Below are 21,170 nucleotides of genomic sequence, written 5' to 3' on the forward strand. Positions count from 1 at the left end.
TACTAGCCGCATCTCATTAAACCACTGCGAGGAGTTTGGTTGTATCTGGTCCCCTCCCCTATGACTACTTTTATTTACTGGCTCAATATAAAATACTATTTCTTTACCATTAAAGTATTGCTCTATTGCTACATTGTTGATGTTTACTATAATATAATTAATGTGCTACCAATATTGTTTATTATTGTGGTTTTCTCTAGGAGAATTTGGAATTAAAAGGCCGTCGGGACAACAATACTCGCAGCTCTATAGCTAGTAGAAGAAAGTCGAAGTCAACTCCCAACTTGACTCGATTAGCAGCAACATCTCCCAGGAGACCTGCGCGAGCCGGAGCTCTTTTTCTTACACCATCGCAATCAACTTCAATGCTTCTGCGAAGCCGGCTGCCGAGTGGAAGAACACCTGTTACCTCAAAATTGTCTTCGAAACACCCTCCATCGAGACGTTTCTTACTTTCGTAATTGGGTACATTTGAACACTATTGTCCAGTTATTTGGATGTCGGTCTTTTTAAAAGATTTTATGTTTTGTTTGGAAAGTTAAAAGATCCCCTGTTTTGCAAGAAATTACCGGTGCAGTTACTCTATTACAATGCTAATCTGCATAATTTAGCTCTTAAGTAAAGATTTTGGCTCATTTCTACTATTATCTTCTTCTTTGTTCCTCTTTTTAAGTGTATTCCAGCAATTGGCCTACGCTGTTATTGTTAATGTTTTAATATTTTGCTAGAAGATTTTTTTTTTCTTTTATGTAAACATCTTGGGTACGTTTTCATTTCAACTTTGACTAAATCTATGGATTTTTATTTAATTAATTTAGCTTTAATTAACGGTTCTTGTGGGAGCATCCACTCTTTCAAGCGAATAGCTATTCTACCTTGTTTTGGTTGAATAGTTCTAGAATTAAGTTGAATTTTTTTATAAGGGTCATAGCAAAGAATAAATTGCAGTGCCAAAAAAAAATATAGTGAAATTCGGCCATAGGGCCATAATTAGCAAAGGCCGGCCATAGCAAAGAATACATTGCAGTGCCAAAAAATTATAGTGACATTCGACAAATTTTGCAAAAAATATATAGCAAACAAAACATCTATGTAAACTTAAGAGTAATAATTCTTTGTATATAAATCTTTTCTATGTCGTATGTTTCAAAAATCTGTTTTCCTTTTTACACTGTCATTCTCTTAAGTTCTTTTAGCATTTTAGTAAAAGTTTTTTTAAGAATCATTCGATTCACTCGATGGAGCAACCTGTGTTCCCAAAAAAATAAAAAAATAAACTATAAAATATATTTATTCCAATTTAATCTAGGCTCCTAGAATGGTCATAAGCTACCCGAAGCCATACAAAGTTAAAATTTAAACGTACTGTTTATTGCCATTCTGAGATTAATGAAGGTTATCTCTAGAATTTTGTCTTTATTTTTTGCATTCTTCTTCGAATTTACTATATCTTTATTCAATATCTAGTTTTTTTAAGAATAGCGTTCATGTGTGTGTCTAGTTAGATTGATGTGTCCAAAACACGTACCAGGCTAGATATTTTTGCCCCAGCAGCTTATAAAATTCGAGATTGTAGTAAGAGGTTATAACTGAATAGCCAGTTCAATAACCCGAAACGTCGTATCCCTATTTCCGAATTCAGCCTGTCAGGAAGCTTCTTTTTTTGCTATATGTAACATTTGTGCTTAAAAGTGATGTCAATATGTATGACCGGCTTGACTTCCATTTCTGGCCGGAAATATATGTTTTGGTATTGAAGTGTTGCTGGACCTGCAGGTGAACGCTCCTTAAGCGAGAACAAAGTCTGGTTTGTCATTTCAGTTTTAAACAACCTTAACTAATCAATAACTTTAAATTGCTCAAATCAGTTTAAAAACCAGTTAGAATCAGTTTTAAGTTAAATCATCTTAAATAAGTCTGGTTTGTCACTTCAACCTTAACTAATCAATTCAATAACTTTAAATTGCTCAGATCAGTTTAATTAACCAGTTAGAATCAGTTTTAAGTTAAATCATCTTAAATAAGTCTGGTTTGTCAATTCAACCTTAACTAATCAATTCAATAACTTTAAATTGCTCAAATCGGTTTAAATAACCAGTTAGAATCAGTTTTCAGTTAAATCATTTTAAACAAGTCTGGTTTGTCACTTCAGTTTTAAACAACCTTAACTATCAATTCAGTAACTTTAAATTGGCTCAAATCAGTTTAAATTAACCAGTTTGAATCAGTTTTAAGTTAAATCATTTTAAATAAAATCAGTTTAAATAACCTTTAAGTTGGCTTAAAAGTCTTACACTTAATTCTGGAAAGCTCATACCTACTGCTCAAATTATTTTGTACTTGTTTTAGTGTTTACCGGTTTTTTTTATAACTCATTGAAATTAATATCGGTGGCGAATTATTCAAAATGCTTCTGTAGATAGATGTTCTGTCGGAATCTTGTAATTTTTGGAAAAGAGAATTTCTTGTATTGTAAATACAGTTCACTTAAAAGGATAAACAGAATAGCTACTAGAGCTTATTCCCTAATTCATTTTAAATATGTTATTTTTCTGTTCTCCCTGAGACTGGTAAATCCAATAGTTTCAATACTCTAGTACTCTTATCTCTAATTAATACAATCATTAGTTTCAATTAGTAAGTACTTTGTCCTTTTTGTCCAAGTTGGAGCTGTATGATTGTTGTAAAATTACCTACTTCAAAGAAAGCATACTTTAGTCAACACCACTCTCTTTAATATTTCTTTGAATTTTCTCAGTTTTTCTTTATAAATGCGTCTTTTTTCTTTTTTTTTCTTTTTTACTATCATCGTTGAAGTTTTATTGTTTGATGAGTATAGCTTACTCTGAAATGCAATGCACTGGAAATAGAAATTAATTTCAACTATATCATATTCTAACAATGCGCTGTTTTTGCTTGACAAGAAACTCTTAGTTTACTCTCTACTTTGTAATAAAAGTCTTTTATTCGTTGTTTAGTAGTTTTACTTTTTGGGTGGGGGGGGGTGGAAACGTGATATTTGTTGCTTAGATAAAATTTTGCTGTTGAACTTTTCCTTGTAAAGATAACATTTGGTAAAACCCTAATATTAAGGAACTAGAAAATTTATTTTACTGCTAAATTAGCGAGCTATATAAAATAAGCTATAAATGTATACAATATATGTGCTTTTATGCATTCCCTGTGGGATGAATGTTGAGGCTAGGTCAGCATTTGTCGAAAATCGCAGGCTGATATTATTTTTATTTATATAGCTGTAAACACTTTAAAGTTTTGGAATATTATCTTTTTATATTAAACGGCTGTTTGGAGCAGGAAAACTTAATGATACACAATGCTGAGAACAGAAGATTCACTTGCAAAAAGAGCTTGAGCTTCACAAAAAGAGTGAAAAACATTTTTTTTTTTTTCCTTTTTTAAGATAAATGTTAATTGTGTAACCTTAAAAGCATCCTCTCAATGCCAGATATCAACTTTCGCAAGAACGAATATTTATTTTTTTTGTGGGCCGCAGCTACATTATTGTCTGTTTCTCTGAGTATGTCATGTTTTTCAAATAGCGTTCGCTCGAAATGGCTCAAAGTATACCATTGCAGTTTAATTAACAATGTACTTTTCGCGTTTTACAAGGAACCGTTGTAATTTACTTAAATTCATTGTAAATGACTTTCTTCCTGTTACATTTGAATATGTAATGCGTAAAGCTTTAAAGCCTTTTATTATTCTTGTAAGGTATATTTTACTTCGTAAAATAAGCATGAGAATATAAAAATAAAAGAATAATTAAATTGTAGTTTTAAATAAAAGTTTATATTTTAAATAAAAACCCTAATACCTTTTTTTTTCAAATTAAGGGTGGGCCCAAACATCTGAATATGAATTGTTCCGTTCCTTTGATTTCACTAGTGGGTTTTCATTCATTGTGTTTATTTTTGAAGGCATATTTACTTAGACATACAAAAATTAAGAAACAATGGCAATGATTGGGGTGAAAAATTCAGTATGTGTATGTCCACTGACATTGTGGGTCCTGGCGTAGTGACGGTGGTAGTAGTAGGTATGCGCTTGCTCTGTGTTAAAATAAATTGTATGCGAAAACTATGTAATACGCCAGAATGTATCCATCTTATTGATCTATTCATTGTACATTTGTATTTGTGGTTTATCCCTCCCTCCAAGACAGAATACGGTTCCTCCCAAAAGACTAAATGCCGTACTTTTTTTCCCTGAAAAATAATTTTGGGGCATTTCAACAATACGATATTGGCCTTTCCAGAAGTACTTTTATCCTGTTAGTATTTTTTTCGGGGGTACTTCCCGTGGTAGGGGGAGGGTAGTACTTTCTGCGGGCGTATATTACATTTTCTTATTTTAGTAAAGAAAAGGTCAGTAATGTGGAACGGATTTTTGTTCTCGCTTTCTGTTGATTCTGGATTTAAGCATAGGTATATCTCTTTTTCAGACCAACAGCGAAATTATGCTTGTTCAGAATTATTTATTATATGTTGGTAGCTAATACATTCCATTGATGGTATATGAATTTGATATTTTGAACCCTAGTTTTCATCTTTCTCGTCTTCTGCCTATCTTTGCTGTTTCCTCAAAGTATATTGGATTTTTATTGGGTGGAGTTAACCTGACCTGTTATGAAAATGTTTCGTTTTTATGTAAATATGCTTGATTCGAGAAAATAAATGATTATTGATTTTTAATAAATATGGATATTATTAATTTCCTTCTCGATCTTTCTATTATCACATCAGAACTTATATATATATATATATATATATATATATATATATATATATATATATATATATATATATATATATATATATATATATATATATATATATATATATATATATGAATGAATTTTATAACCCATCAATAATACAAAGGCATGGCCATGGAATATCAAAAAAAAGAAAAAGAAAGACACATTCAAAAATAGGAACAAATATATACAAAATAAAAACACGAATAAACTAGACTTTTCAAAAAACTAAATCCCTCCACGTGTGGCAAACCTCTTTTGACGACAATTTTACATAAAGATTATCCAGCTGTACGATCGGGTCGAGAACTCAATAATTTTGTTTCAGTACGGAGCTACGGGACCATATCGGAACACTCAGAAGAAACTCCGCATAGCGAAAAACTAGCTTTCTAGTCTGCTTCTTACCACTTTCATCCAGAATAACTGTGAACGGAGCTAAGTACAAAGCATGGGGAAGAACAACAGCATTATACATTTTCGTGAGGAGCTTTTTTGTCATATTTGTTTGCGACAGCACTAAAAAAGCATAAGCAGCCTGGATTTTCTTTTCAGTTCTAGCCACCAATAACTTCCTTGTTGCAGATATTGATCTCCAATAGGTAGACCTAGGTAAATAAGGTCTTGAGATGGGGCAACGAATGCTCCACCAAGATTCACTGAAGTTGAAGCCAGCTTAGACGGGCAATTTAACAGAAGAACTTGGGATTTCCTAGCGTTAAGATTCAAACCAATCTTTCTTAATTCACTCGAAATCTCATTAAAACTCTCCTCTAGACTTGACACTGACCGACTCAAATTTAGCAAGTCATCTGAGTCTCATAATACTGACGTGTTAGTTGCTTTTACAACACACGAAATTTGTATGCTATCTGGAGCTGGCAGTGTAGCACTATTATACACCATCGGTGACGTAATTGTGCCCTATTTAATACCTATATACACAGGAATATCAATCAGGACGGTTGACCCCTCAATTTTCAGGCGCACCTTTAGGTGGCGATACATATAAAACAGCGGACCGACAAAATCAATTACAACCCCACGCCTAATCAGCTCCAACATCGCCTGTGAATGAATCAGTAAACCAAATGCGTTAGTAATATACGCACTAACAACCAAAATTTCTTTGGACTATACAAATTACAACTAAAACTTGATTTACCATTGTTATAAAATTGGTGTAATTACCCCAATACAAAGACTATCAGGCACAACCCCTGAACAAAATATCATCTGAAATAACAAAGCTAAATACCCAAATAACAAGGCACTACCCAATTCCGAAAGTCGCGCACAAAGCCCGGTCCAGACGATGATTTTTCTTCAGTTTTCTTACTATACCTTTAATTATACCAGACGAGACAACAACCTGCCTTTTTTCGGCTTTGTCTGCAAAATACTTTCAATCTCTTTGTCAAATTCAACTTGAGCGTTAATATCGGGGCACTTTAATTGCTCAGAAAAATGACAAACCCACTCAGATACAGGAACAACTCTAGAGCTCGGAACACCGGAAGGACTACGACGTAGTTTCCATATCAAATTGCGATTTTGTTGGTACTATTAATTTTCACCTCTGCCACGTGCAGACTTAGTTCACGGTTGAATTTGCGCTTGCAAAATATACGAACCGAATCCACAGTGCCGGATCTCGGCCTGCCACACTCGTTCCAGATTCTCAGCTAAAACTTTGAGTCAGAGAACGCTTTATGGAGTAGAGGGTTTGAAGACCAACCGAATTTTCGGTTTTTGCTCTAATACACACGGACTCTGCACACTTCAAAGCATGCATAATCTCTGCAAAATAGATATTTAATTCAAGACGGATCTCTGGCTAACTACAACTTGAATTTACCTGGAGGAGGTGAAATGGTTGTCTTATCTTATCAAGGATCTCGTCACCAACTCGCTGAAACAGCGAGGGATCTGCCAACATTTCTATTCGTCTGCAACCATTCAAATTATTTAACTTAGTTATGCAAAAACACGATCTTTAAAACAACAAACCATGGTTAAGCAAAACCAAAATTGATAAACAATACGAAGATTATAGGACCTGTGGTACATGTTATAAAAATCATGAAAAATGTGTTGAGAACATGAGGTAACAATTATAACTTCAAGAAATCAGCTGTGGATACTCAATGAAAGTGTGTTTATTCCAAGTCTTGATTGGTTTTAAAATAGAAACATGTTTATTTTTAGGTCCGTTTTCATAGAAATAAACGTGTTCATTTTACGCGGTGTAATAAATATATTATGCTTCAGTTTCATACCTTGGGTCAGAAGCTCATGAAGCATTGAAATATATATATATATATATATATATATATATATATATATATATATATATATATATATATATATATATATATATTTAAGAGATGACCCTGAAAAATGTTCATTTTAAAATAACCAAAATTCACGGATTTTTGGAGAAATGATTTTGTTATAAAGAATGGATTACGTGTTGGTCTCATGAATATTGTATGCATTTTCCCTGCTGATCTGTATCTATCAGATGAGTATGAATTTGGTACCTAATTAGTGAGTCAACTACCGCTTATGTAATACCTGCAAGATCGTGCGGTAAAAAAACAAAAAAAATGTTGAGCTCAGAATAAAAGGGGCAAGTTGTTCAATAGTTTTTTCAAGATTTAATTACATAAGAGGTCCAAATTAATTAAAATAAGAAGATCCGCAAATAAAACAAAAGAGAGAATATTGCAACCCTGATTTAGGACGGCAGGGCAAATTGCTAGTCATGCATGGTGCCTCTGCTATTCAATTGGGCATACTTTCTTTGTCAAACAGTGTAAAGCACGACAGATGTACTCATTCTAAAGATGGTCAAGTTACTTAAGAAATCAAAAAAAGAAAGTACCAACTAAAAATAGTAAAGGATTTAAGAATTAAAAATAACCAAAGAATTTCGTCCAATATACATCCAATAGCCAATACATAACATGATTTAAAAAGTGTCGAATACCCGAACCATGTCAAAAGTATTTCTCACAGTACACGTTTTTAAAGTCGAATTCCAATGTTCTTCAGGTTGAGCGATTATGAATTTTTTTTTTTTATTTATCTTTATATTGCTATATTATTGGTTGTTTTTGACCTAGGTCTTATTTACATATTTTTTTCCCATAAAAAATAACGCCGAAGCACAAATGATGATGAAATAGAGAAAACAAAAACAAAAAGTGCCTACACCTGCTGCATGGCAATAGACCAATTCATCTTTTTCAGAAAGGAAAAAATGAAAAGAGGATCCAAACTAAAAAATGTAAACACTGAATTTAAAATTTCGCTTATAACTTTTCATCACATTTCGGCATCAAAATCTCTTACTTTATTTTCAGTATTTGTTTGCATCTTCTTCTTTGAAATAAAGGCATTCGGGCGCGAACACATTAACACCTTTCCTTTTCTTGCATTAAATGTAGGATGTCACATCGCTGTAATGTATTCCATTGGGCAATGTGTTTGTAAGTAAATATTAAATGGAACCAATTACTCAGGTCGTGGTGTCACTGTATTTCGGTTGGAGTTAGGCGCTAAACCTGGAAAGACTTTTTTTTGTTCACTTGAAATATTACAGTTTGAATAAAACTATTGACACTTAAGAGATACCTACCCTAAAACTATCACTTATTTGATTTTTCAAACCAAAAAAATTAAATCAAACAGTTCGTGGTAACGAACTGTAGTAAGGAGCGACCTGGCTCAATAGTAAACGAAACTCTAAAAAACGGAATTTCGATGCTAAAAGATACATCAAAAGAATCGGATTTTTATGCTGATTTTAAATATATAAGTTTCATCAAATTTAGTCTTTGTCATCAAAAGTTAAGAGCCTGAGAAAATTCGCCTTATTTTGGAACCTAAAAGTCATAGGATCTTAACGAAAATCGCACCATCGCATACCTATAAAGAATTTTCAAGGTCCAATCTACAAAAATGTGGAATTTCGTATTTTTTGCCAGAAGACAAATCACGGTTGCGTGTTTATTTGTTTTTTTTTCCAGGGGTCATCGTATCGACCAAGTGGTCCTAGAGTGTTGCAAGAGGGCTCATTCTAACGGAAATAAAAAGTTCTAGTGCCCTTTTTAAGTGACCAAAAAAATTGGAGGGCACCTAGGCCCCCTCCCACGCTCATTTTTTCCCAAAGTCAACGGATCACAATTTTGAGATTGCCATTTTGTTCCACATAGTCGAAAACCATAATAACTATGTCTTTGGGGATGACTTAACCCCCACAGTCCCTGGGGGAGGGGCTGCAAATTACAAACTTTGACCAATGTTTACATACAGTAATAGTTCCTGGGAAGTGTACCGACGTTATCAGGGGGACTTTTTTGGTTTGGGTGTGGGGTCCAGGGGAGGGGGCTATATGGGAGGATCTTTCCTTGGAGGAATATTTCATGGGGGAAGAGAAATTCAATGAAAAGGGCGCAGGACTTTCTAGCATTACTATAAAAAAAAAAACAATGAAAATATAAATATGAAAAAGTTTTTTCAACTGAAAGTAAGGAGAAGCATTAAGACATAATACGAACAGAGATTATTACGCATATGAGGGGTTCTAAAAATACTTTAGCATAAAGAGCGAGGTATTTAGGAGGAGATAAATGCTTCGCTCTTTATGCTAAAAATTTTTTAAGCAGTTTCAACTATTTATTCTACGGCCTTTCTGATTCAGGGGTCATTCTTAAGGAGTTGGGACAAAACAAGATTTAGTGTGAAGAGCAAGGTATTAACGAGGGGACCAACCCTCTCATATATACAGTTAAAAATATAAGAATATAAAAGTTTGTTACGAAAGTTAATTCTTAAGCTACGTATTTTTTTTACTAATAAAAACGTTCGTTAAAAATTAAAAGATCTAGTTGCCTTTTTAAATAACCGAAAAATTGGAGGGCAACTAGGCCTCCTTCCCCACCCCTTATTTCTCAAAAATAAAATTTGAGTCTTTAGTAAAACACTAGCTGTAGGAGCTTTCACGTTAAAGCCTGAAACCAAGAATTTGGCAAAACAGCATCATTTGTAACTAAAAAAAACTGGAATATACATTAATTCAAGTAATTGTTTAAACTTTCATTTCTGGTGTGATAAAATAAAATGATATTTCTAACAGTTTAAACTAAGAACTATCTAGGCATAAGATATAGCTTCGCGAAAATCGGCCTTTCGATGGGTCTCATTAAAGGTCTTGACATGCTATCTATTACTTCAATAGATAGATGTCTCCCAAAGACGGAAGTTTAAAATCTACTTTCATTATTTCTTCTCACTAAATTTTGTTGGAAAAGGTTTGTGTAAATTTTGACAGTAATTAAACATGGATAATTGTTCGATTCTGAATTTTCTGCTGCTAAACTCTTATATTTTACTTACATGATTTGATTTTCAAGTTTTATCTTCAGACTTTTTGTATTCAGGGGTGATAAAAACATAAAAAATTCCTGAGAGTGTAGTCGGCCAATCCTCACCAGTCTAGTCCTAATAATTGGGGAATCTAAATGGATATTTGTCATATATAAAATAAGAGACTTATTAAGCATGCTTTAAATGATTTATTAGCCCAGAGGAAAATAACCAATTGACTTAACAGTCCCTATCAGCACTGCTGATATCCATTTCATGGCTTGACAGCCAGGAACTTCAATGGATGGGCTAGCCATTCTGTTCTTTATGTATCTTTCCTGTTAATTTTCTCCAGATTTCTCCTTTGATTTATAATTGGAACAGTTATTGTATTTAGAATAAACATTGTATTTAGAATAAAAAATTATCTATCTACCTTGTCCTTGCACCATCCTGCCTACTGGTGTTGTCATATTCTTTGGTGTGTCCACTATCATACAGCAAATCATAAATAATAACAATTAAAATATTGAAGAATTAGGATTGATAAAGAGCTCAGCTTTTATTTACATTTACTTTCTATAGCAGCCAGGGCCAGTCAAACTCTTGGTTCATCTAGAAACTACAAATATTGTTTAGGACCTACTAAGCTCCTGAACAACTTCAAACACCTGCAGTATAGGGAAAGCTTGAAGAAGCTGTAACTGCCTACTTTCACCTTTGGGAGAAAGCATAGAGATATATTAATAATGAAGAAACTTTGGATACAGATGCTGGGAAAGTCCAGTAAAATTCTAGTTGATTGACTTCTTGCTATCTCAGAAAGGGGTTAGGTTAGGAAAATGAAACTTTCAGGGAAAGGTCTACAGGCTAAAGTATGTTCTGGGAAGGTATTTTGAAGTACCTTCCTCCCCTCCTTCTCCCTCTAGAGGGCCCTAGCCTTTGATGACCTTCAAAAACATGTGTGTTATCAAAGTGAAATCTTATGAAATAGATCTTCTGCTTAATTGAAGTAGGCTACAACAAAATTGTTTTCAGCTTCACAACTTTGCACAATCCCAATTTATAAGGTTTCAAAGATATGCAAATACATTTCCTAAATTAAAAAAACAAAAAAAAAAACAATATGACTCAGAATTCTACTCAAATAACAGGAATTGCATTTTCAGAACTAAAGGCAGGAAAAAAGCAACCAGTAACTGAAAATTAAGGTAAATGTTGTTTTGTCAAAATTTCAAAAGGTATAGACCTGTCATGTAGGCAAATTTCAGGGCTCTCTAGAGTGAGAAGGAGTAGATGTGGGCACTTTAAAATACCTTCCCATGATATACTTTAACCTATAGACCCATCCCTGAAAGTTTCATTTTCCTAACCTTACTCCTTTCTGAGCAAATAAATTACTAAGTTTGAATATGTTAAATTTATATGGAAATAGTTTGATTCTTTAACCAAGGTTGTGCTCGATTTGGAATCTGTGATCCCAGGAACAGTAAGGAAGCATAGTTTTCAATTCTTCTCATATAATTTGTGTTGAAGAATAGATTTATTTAACTGGAGTTGCCTTATAATATTGTTACTAATTTATGCTCTTTGCTTGGAAGCAAAACAGCGTCATCTATAATAATTCTTAATAGCGGATTCTAGAGTGCGTTCATATTATTAAATTTTACTAATAAGCGAGCAGAAGAGGGGAGTTTCTTGTCGCAAGGGCCGTTGTACCTGCCGGGAGTGTGACTCCCTTAAACTGCGGGGATCAGGTAGCAAGAAACTACGCTTCCCTCGCTTATTAGCTTAAATAGCTCTGTATTACGTCGTAGTTTATTGAACTGGCTCCTCCCCTCGGACTTTGATTTTGCATTACGGATTGTGACGTGGCTGTTGCGATGGGGAGTAATGAGAAATTGGTTTGGAATGCGTTACTGAATTATGCTTTCCGTGCGATAAAAGCTGGTAATCGCTCGGAGGATATAGCGAAAAAAGCAGTCGAGTTTTTCTCAGAGGAAGCAATTGCAATGGCGAAGGAGTTATTGTGGCCCCTAGCAGGAATTACCACACGTGTTACTGCGCGATCGAAGAACACCGATGATATCCTGGACATATTAAAAGTATTTCGGGTTTGTGAAGATAAAAATATCTCGTTGCCGCGGTTTGTGATTTTCGAACCTGATGAAGTTCCGATAATCCCGGGAGAAGTGACGGCTACCCTAACCCGGAAAGTAAACGAATTGTGTGCTAAGTTCGATAGTTACGTGGATTCTAATCCCTCTCCTTCTGTCTCTGCTATGCCTGCGGCAGAAACCAACACGATCATGTCGAAACTGTCATATGCGGTTGTTTTGAAGAATCCCCCGAAAGATCTTTCGAACCCTAGCGCTCGGAAATCCTATTTGGACAGAGTATGTGGTGATACTAGTTCGAACATTGTGGAGCTGAAACCTAGGAAATCTGAATGGAGAGTAGTCTTGAACAACAAGAATGCTGCCGAGTCCCTGGCTGAGGCAGTGGGTAAAAGTGACTCAACTATAAGTGTTAAAGTAAAAACTCCCGCTTTCTTCGGAATAATCCGCCACGTTCCCACTGAAACTTCAGATGACGAACTGCGCTCAGTTGTACCGAACTGTGTTAAGGCCGTACAAATTGGTAGTACTCGGTCATTCAAATTACAGTTTGAAAGCAAAGCTCATCTCTTTAACGCAATGAACTCTCCGCCCATTTTTGGTTACGAGCGACTACCCATTACAGAATTTAAATTCTTACCGATGCAGTGCTACAACTGTCAGTCCTACGGACATGCAGCAAAATCTTGTGTAGATCCCCCGAAATGTTCAAAGTGCGGTGGAGATCATTCCAGCTCTCGGGACAATCCATGCCAAAATGCCCCCAAATGCGCTCTGTGTGGTTCTTCTCGACACCCGTGCTACAGCTTCCAATGTCCAGTAGCTCAGAAGCTAATTTCTAAACAATGATCGGTGATTCTATACGGGTTGTTTCATGGAACTTAAATGGTGGAGTGGTTGATAAAATGCCACTGTTAGAAGGATTGTTATGTTATAACGATGTACTCTGTGTGCAGGAACACTTCCTCTCGAATCAAGCCGTTAGTCTGCTTGAGCTAAACGATGGCGTCAAAGTATTTGCTACTCCTGCAAAGTCATCGGGCAGGGGAAGGCCGTCCGGTGGAATCGCCATTCTTGTTAGCAGCAGGTTAAATCCCATTCTGTATAAATCTTCAGACTTTTTTGTTGCTGTTAAGGTGCACAAAACTGTTATCCACTCTGTGTACATGCCAACAGACTACAGAGACAGTAAATCAGAAAAAAAATTTAGTGAAGCCTGCAGTAAGCTATCGAGTTCGGTGGGCAGCTGTTCTAGCCAGGGCCTTGAATGTATAGTCGCTGGTGACGTGAACTGTGACTTGACTGATGAGTCTAACGCTCGAGCACAGATCCTCCTATCTTCCTGTGACGGTCTTCGTCTTGCTAACAATGATCTGTGTTTTACTTATATCCATAACTCAGGCTCGACTTCATCTCTCGACTTCATGTTAAGTTCCATCCAATCTCCAGCTTGCGGCAATTCGCACGTAGATCTGAGCGTAAGCGCGTCTGATCACTTTCCAATTATAAACACTTTTCGAGTAATTCCTGCCTCTCCTAACCCCCCAACTAATGAAAAGAAGTGGAAAATCAAAACTAATTGGAGTAAAATTGACCTGGCTACTTATCATTACGTATTGGATGAGATTCTCACAAAGATTAAAGTGCCGTTCCAATTACTACAGCAGAGTGTATGTATTCAAGATGAAGAGAAACAGCTGCTACTAAACATCTACTGTAGTGAAATATCTCACGCACTGTTATCTGCCGAGGCCGCTGCGGTCCCCATTCGTAAAGTCCGAGTGGGAACGGAAATTCCAAAGTGGTCCGAAAACCCTGCTCTAAGTGAAGCATGTGGTCGTGCAAAATTTTGGCTTAGGCTCTGGAACGAGTGTGGTCGTCCGAAATCAGGTGTTGTAAATGAAGTTCGGCTGTTCAGCAAACGCAGATTTGCCAAGATTTTGTCTAAGCATAAATGTGAAGTGATCGATCAACATAGTCAATTGATAAGTAATGACCCAAATGCTGTGTGGAGATTTCTTAAACGTAATGGTGATCAGAATAGTGTTGAACCTGTGATCTCTGAGCAAGATTGGGTGTCCCACTTTACTTCTGAGTTCTCTCCACCCGAACAAGATCTTGAAGATAAATATGAAGTCGAACTTGATAAGTTCATGGAATTGCCTAGTTCTGGTGTTGGCTACATAGTAACTGTTCCTAATCTGATTCGTGCAATTTCAAAATTAAAAAGAAACAATCGAAAGGTGTCGACAAGTTGTGTGGGTTGCATCTTGTACATGGTACTGCTGGTCTCCTGAGTCATTTAGAGCTTCTATTCCAAATTATCTTTAATTCTGGTCTCGTTCCCGACGTTTTTGGTACTGGAGTAATTACACCTATTTTGAAAAAAGGGAAAAATCCGTCTGAATGCGTATCTTACCGCCCTATAACTGTTTCGCCGTTTTATGTAAGCTTATGGAATTGCTAGTTATAGATCATATTGCTTTTCAATGTTCTACCCCCGATAATCAGTTCGGATTTAAAAAAGGTGTTGGTCGCGAGCACGTCCATTATATTCTTGCTAATATATTAATAGAAGCTGATGAACTGAATGAATCCCTTATTCTAGCGAGTCACGATGTTAGACGTGCTTTTGATTCTGGGATACATCCCCAGTTATTAGTGTCTGCTCATAAACGTGGTGTGGACCGATCGGTTATTTTGCCTTTTCGGGATATGTATAAGAAGCTTCGAGTCCAAGTTAAAGTCCCGTCTCCTAACGGGCCGATTGTATTACCAAATGCTATTCCGGTTAGAAAGGGCATTAGGCAGGGTGCAATTTCGTCACCCCGGTTGTATAATAATAGTGTTCTCGAGGCCCAAAAGTTAGTGCAAATGAGCTGCATTTTCCGAGGTTTGGATGTAACATTACTTAATTACGCAGATGATATTTTTAATTTAAGTAGATGTTTGTCTCGTATTGAAGAAAATTTTCAGATTCTAGATGATGCTTATAGAGAGATAGGCCTATCTTTTAATGCAAGTAAAAGCGAGATTGTTGCTTTCAATAGGAGAAATGCAGATTGTATAGATCTTGCTGTCAAATTTGGTGCTCAAGAGGTTCCACTGTCTGACTCCATAATGTACTTAGGAATGCCTATAGGTCATAACATGGCATCTACACGTGCTCGCCAAATAAGTAATTTCGCAGAAAAGGCACGTAAGGCTTACGGGGCGCTATCTTCAACTAAAGCGAATTATAATCGACAAATTCGAGCTAGGCTATATAATGCACTGGTGATCCCACACTTTCTGGCTTTATCACCGTTTTGGCATATATTTAGTGTTAGTGATAAAAGAAACCTTCGATCACTTTTTTACAAATATGCAAAGTTTCTTTTAAATACCCCACCGTGGGTTAAAAATTCCAAGATGTCTGCAAGGTTCGGTATCACAGATCCGATTGCTGCTGTGACGAAACGTCGTTCTGAATTTTTGGGGTCGCTTGGGCCTAGTAGTCTGGCAATTGCAATTCGTCCTTAGTGAGTTTTTGTAATAATGTTTTTATTTATTGGCGGTGTATCGTAACGTTTGTTTTTGTTTGTGCAGTTAAGTGTTTGTTTTTTTTTTTTGTTTTTTTTTTTCTTTTCTTCTTTGTACTCCATTCGTGCCATTTGTGGTTTTGTATCGAGTGGGTGAATAAAATTATCTATCTATCTATCTATCTATAAGATGTATCCTTCTGGAACTCTGAAAATCCACTATTGTATTCAAGAAGTCAATGGACAGTGACTAGAGAGTTATAGAGAAGAATTTAAGCTTGGATACCCTGAGTCCACTCAAAGAAAGAAGTACCACAAGATCACCCTCTCAGCAATGTTCTACAGGAGGATTACCTCACCTTGTCACTAGCAAATACATTTTAAGGTCAATAAATAAAAAAAAACATTTTTAGTAGATTCCAAGCTGTAATAACCAAGCTTCAAAAGGATGTAACCTATTAAAATTAGAATTTGGGATGTGTAAATGGCCAATCTATTGAATTTTGTCAGTCAACAAATGTATAGAGGGCTTCCAGCATCTGCTTTACTCTACTTGGCTCTAGAGACTTAAGGTACCATTTCTTAATTGGCAATGCAAGCAAAGTGATGTTTTAACAAAACATGAATTGGTTTGTGGACAGAATGTCATTCCTAACCTATTTCAGATATATAGTGTCTCTAGAACGAGAGGGGATTCCTTCAAACTCTACTAGAAGCTGGCTAATGCCCTACTGCAAAATAAGTTATGTTCCAACATTGCTGTTAGAATAGAATTTTTGAATTTATTTAAGACTGTATTAGGTAAGCATCAGAAGACTGAAATATACACATGGGCTAAACATCAACAGTTAAACAACTAATAACACTTCCAGAAACAACTTAGGGCCCATCCATTTATATTTGATGTTTGGTACTCACATGAGACAAAGTAAGTGCATTACTAGCAAACTGTAACCAGTTTTGGGAATCATGTAGCTTAGAAAAACAAATCTCATGTTGTGCTCCATACCTATGGACTTGAGATACCTTGACTAGCATTTTACCATATGGTACTGTTCCTGTATGTTCAGTTAGTTGTCCTATAAGACACCATTAACCAGGATGTTATGTTCTCTAGTACTAAAGCCTTCAAGCCAGCCAAGATTAGTACAGCTAGCCATGGCTAACAGTTTAGAATGCACCTAATGAACAGAGTTATGACTTTCACTGATGGTTGTCTATAGGGTTCATCCTTATTGCTTTATATACAATATGAATGAACTTCTCTATACTTAGAAATGAAATCCTGTTTGTATTGCCTTGTAGTAATGGTTAGGTAAACATGCAATGAGTTTGCCAAACCAAAACAATTATTGCAAACAGTGCTCCAGGGTGGTCTCAGGGATTAAAAACTCATGAGGATTTTGCAGCTTTGTCAGTTTAATAACAGTAATATGCTGGATTTTGGGTAATAGATATTTTTTTTAGCTTGTTCTCCTCAATTTACCTACTTTTTTGTTGTTTTTTTTTGTTTACTATATAAATTTGTGAGCAATTTTTTTTATCACTTCTGAATTATCAATTATTCCCAGATTTTATCAGTATATGCACTTCCAGATAGTATAATAATACAACATCAAAAATTTCCCCTTTTGTGTTTCCCAGCTCTTTAATATTTTCAAATTTTTGAGCCATTTTTCAACCACTTCCAAATTGTATCAGTGTTGGTACTTCCAATACTTTCATCTTTCTGATAAAGATCTTCTATTTACTCATATTCACAATTGTGGTTGTCTTACTTCCAACCTTGATCATGTAATTGTGTCAAATTCAACTCTACTTTCATCAATAGTTCATGTGGACAACTCTAAAATCAATGACGATCATTTACCAATCATGTGCCAACTATCTTGCTCCATGGCAAGCTCTGTGCAATATAACTCTCCCAAATGGTTCTCAAAGTTAAATTTACCAATGTACAATGGGAAAACACCAATGTTCCACTTTATGTATCACATTGTCCCAGTTATTATCATCTATTAAAGTGCCTTTCCACTTACTGCAAACATCTGTATCTACAACTTCAACTTGGATAGATATCAACTCGTATTATCAGCAAATAGTGTTCTGTCTAAAGTCTGCTGCTAAAAAAGCTGTACCCTCTGAGTGCGTGCAAACGGGTACTCACAATCCCTTTTGGAAAGTTGATCCTAAAGTGAAGATGGCTAAACAAAAAGCCAAGTTCTGGCTCTGTATGTGGATAGCCTGTGATCATCCTTCTTCTGGTTCAGTACATCAAATAAAACAGAAAACCAAATGAGAGTACAAATATTCTCTGCATAGAGCAAGACTGAATGCCTGGGATGGTCCTTGTGACAAGAAATCCTGGGATTGTGTTATAAACAGTGTAAAGTGTTCACCTCCAATTAATTCGTCTCTTCGGCTATGTGACTTCATTTCTCATTATAAAAATATTTTGCTTTCATTTAATATTAATCTCCAAAATCATTTTGCAAAGCTTGTCAACTCAATCCTCCCAATTCATATCAACCAATCTCAAGTGTTGTCAGTGGAATCTGGTGTTATACTCTGAGCTCTTAAGCAAGTGAATAAGTCTGAGTCTCTTGATATTGATGGTCTTTGCTTCAAGTTTTTTGCATATGATTGTCCTGAACTGCTGAATCATTTGCAGTTATTGTTTCAGATGTGTTTGGCACAGTCCGTTGTGCCAGATAGTTTTTTGTCCAGTTGTATACCTCCCATAGTTAAGAGGGGTAAGGACCCCAGTGCTTGCTCTAATTACTGTCCTATCACTGTGTTGTTAGTAAGCTATTTGAATATGTACTGCTACCAGCCATTAACTCCAAGTGCAATTTTATGCCCTTCCAGCTTGGTTTTAGAAAAGGTATGGGCTGTGTTCAAGCTCACCATATTGTGGGTCTGCTAATGAAACAAGCTGTTGCTAAAAAAAAAATCCCCTTTATTGTTTGACTGTTGACATATCTAGTGCTTTTGACAATGTAATTCATTCAAATGCTTTGTTGTCTCTAGCAGCCTCAGGTGCTAACCTTTCTATTGTTTCCATGCTTAAGTATTGGTATGCTAATTCTTCAGTTAGGGTGAAGTGGAACGGTACTGTAGGGCAGTATATTCCTGTTAAAAAAGGCATTAGGCAAGGTGTCATGTTATCCCTGAGCATATTTAATATGTGTTTTAGCTTTGTGTCTCCAACATCTTCAACTGTCAATTTTTTACAATGATAATTTAGGCATTAGTCATGTTGCATATGCTGATGATGTTCTGCTTCTTAGCTGGACAAAACATAGTCTAATTCCCGGCTTTCAGCCACACTATCCACAGTAGGCCTTTCAGTCCAAATGTGAGTTTTTGTGTTTTAGGAGTCCTTCACAAGCATCACCTCTTTGCTTGGGTTCTTCAACTATACCATGTTCAGCAAGTATTAAATGGTTGGGTCTCTCTTTTTCCACATCACTTTCGTCTACTTGCTCTGTTATTACGTCCAGCGTGCTGAAAAGTATGCAAGTTGGATATGCAAAAATTTCACCAAATTGTGGTCAGTATAACCAAAAAGGACTATGCTGTCTTTATTCTAGTTTTTGTGCCCCTGCTGTTTTTTATCTTTCTGGTTTTGCTTTCCTCTTTTGCAAGAAGGATACAAAGAAAATACGCTCAGGATATTTTAAGTATAGCAAGTATTTGCTGCATCTGCCTTGGTGGTATTGGAATCATACAGTTGTTTCTAAATTTTACATTGTTAATGCGCCCTCGCGACTGAAACATTTATCTAAAGATATATGTCATAAAACTCGGCAAATGATTGGTGTTTTTGACCCTCTTTGGCCATTTTTTGAATTGAGGTAATTTACTTATGTTGTATGTTGTTATGCTGCTATGTTATTTATGTTGTTATGTTTTTTGTCTTGTTTTTTCTTTTTTTGTGTGTTTACTCCACAGTTTAATGTACTTTGTGGGTTATAAATAAATTATTACTATTATTATAATAAGGCTGCAATAATGCACTCTTAAAATTCTCTCCTCTCAGTCCTTGACATTTTTTGGATATTGTCTGCTAACTAACCTATATAGGGTAGTTCTAGTGACCAGGCTAGTGTTGTCAATTCACAAACATACAGATAGAGAAGGCAGTAAAGTTGATCCCAACTTGTTCTTCTCACCTCACTGACATATTTGTAAACCATTTTTAAATCACTTCTTAATGTTCAATTTCTTCCAAATTTTATCAGTATGTGCACTTCTAATGGCAGTGCAATAATACAATGCCAAAATTTTCTGTTACTGCACAATCTCCCTTATATAGATAAAATAACATATATGGGTAAGTGGACATAACAAAAAGTATAAAACAAAAACTATTATTCTAGAATTGATAGTGTAGCAGTAAAAATACTTTCCTGAAGTCATGGTCACTTAGGTTTGAGTCCTAGATAAGATACATCTTCTCTTAGAGAAGATTAAAAAGTCAAAAATAGCAATAATAATTAATTTGTTTTCAAAATTGACTTTAAGGTTGAAAATAATTTTATCTCAAGGATTTATGAAAATAAATGAAAACAAGGGGTGCATAATGGATTGGACTTTACATAACCTAGACTTTTCAACTCATTCTTCAATTAACTAGCTTTTTTCATTTATATGTTTATGATTAAATCAATCTGATATGTATGTCATGTACAGCCAGTCCATTTTGCATCCATTGTTTTTGCTTGAATTCATACATTCTTGAGATAAAAATTAAAATCTTTTAAAAAAATCTTTGCCCATTTTGAAAGCACGGTTTTTGGCATAGATATTTATATTTATTGTGTTGGTTTTTGGAAACCTTTTTTGCCTGAATAATTTCTAGCTACATGTTTTTGTTACAATGGATTGCCCCTATTATAGTATAATATTTGTCAGACTACATATTTAATGAGTCATAGGTAATTGGCGAGATTCCTTGCATGTAATTCTATAAGAATAGAATCACCAAGTGTAGAAAGCCCATTGAGGAACCAAGACAGACCCAGGCTTGTGCAAAGCCTTCACACTGTTGGAGGTTGTGTGGTCTTCTCTCTCCAATTCTGGGGCAGCCTAATTGCTTTATTTGGGCTCAATAATTCAATAGGACCTGAATTGTTCTTGCAGGATCCATGGCTTTTCTTGAGGCCATAACAATATCAATGGGTTAAATTGTAATAAAATTATGACACAGAACATTACAATACTGAAAGATAATTATCAAATTGATATTTTGAATGATATGTTTTAGATCAAACTTCATGGGATTTTCAGGAACTAGTCAAAGAGAAGCTCTAGGACTTGTGATTAATAGTGAAAACTTTCTAGTTTTGCTTAGGCTTGGAAAGTAACTTCCAGATGCTG

The 21,170-nt window shown here is 35.3% G+C and overlaps 2 protein-coding genes across 3 annotated transcripts in view; both read left to right on the forward strand.

Annotated features, from left to right (window-relative positions):
• Positions 1 to 4,716, forward strand: part of LOC136043845 (protein regulator of cytokinesis 1-like) — a 78,146-nt gene extending 73,430 nt beyond the window's left edge. For both annotated transcript variants that reach the window (XM_065728786.1, XM_065728785.1), the window contains exon 11: positions 201 to 4,716. In XM_065728786.1, coding sequence (XP_065584858.1) covers positions 201 to 461 — 261 coding nt within the window. In that variant the 3' untranslated portion in view covers positions 462 to 4,716. The remainder of the gene's footprint in view (positions 1 to 200) is intronic.
• A 5,270-nt stretch (positions 4,717 to 9,986) lies between these two features.
• Positions 9,987 to 21,170, forward strand: part of LOC136043846 (large ribosomal subunit protein uL2) — a 34,588-nt gene continuing 23,404 nt past the window's right edge. Inside the window, exon 1 of the mRNA XM_065728787.1 lies at positions 9,987 to 10,095. The gene's annotated coding sequence lies outside the window, so the exon portion shown is untranslated. The remainder of the gene's footprint in view (positions 10,096 to 21,170) is intronic.

This window comes from Artemia franciscana, chromosome 2, assembly GCF_032884065.1.
Source record: "Artemia franciscana chromosome 2, ASM3288406v1, whole genome shotgun sequence".
NCBI classification, from domain to species: domain Eukaryota; kingdom Metazoa; phylum Arthropoda; class Branchiopoda; order Anostraca; family Artemiidae; genus Artemia; species Artemia franciscana.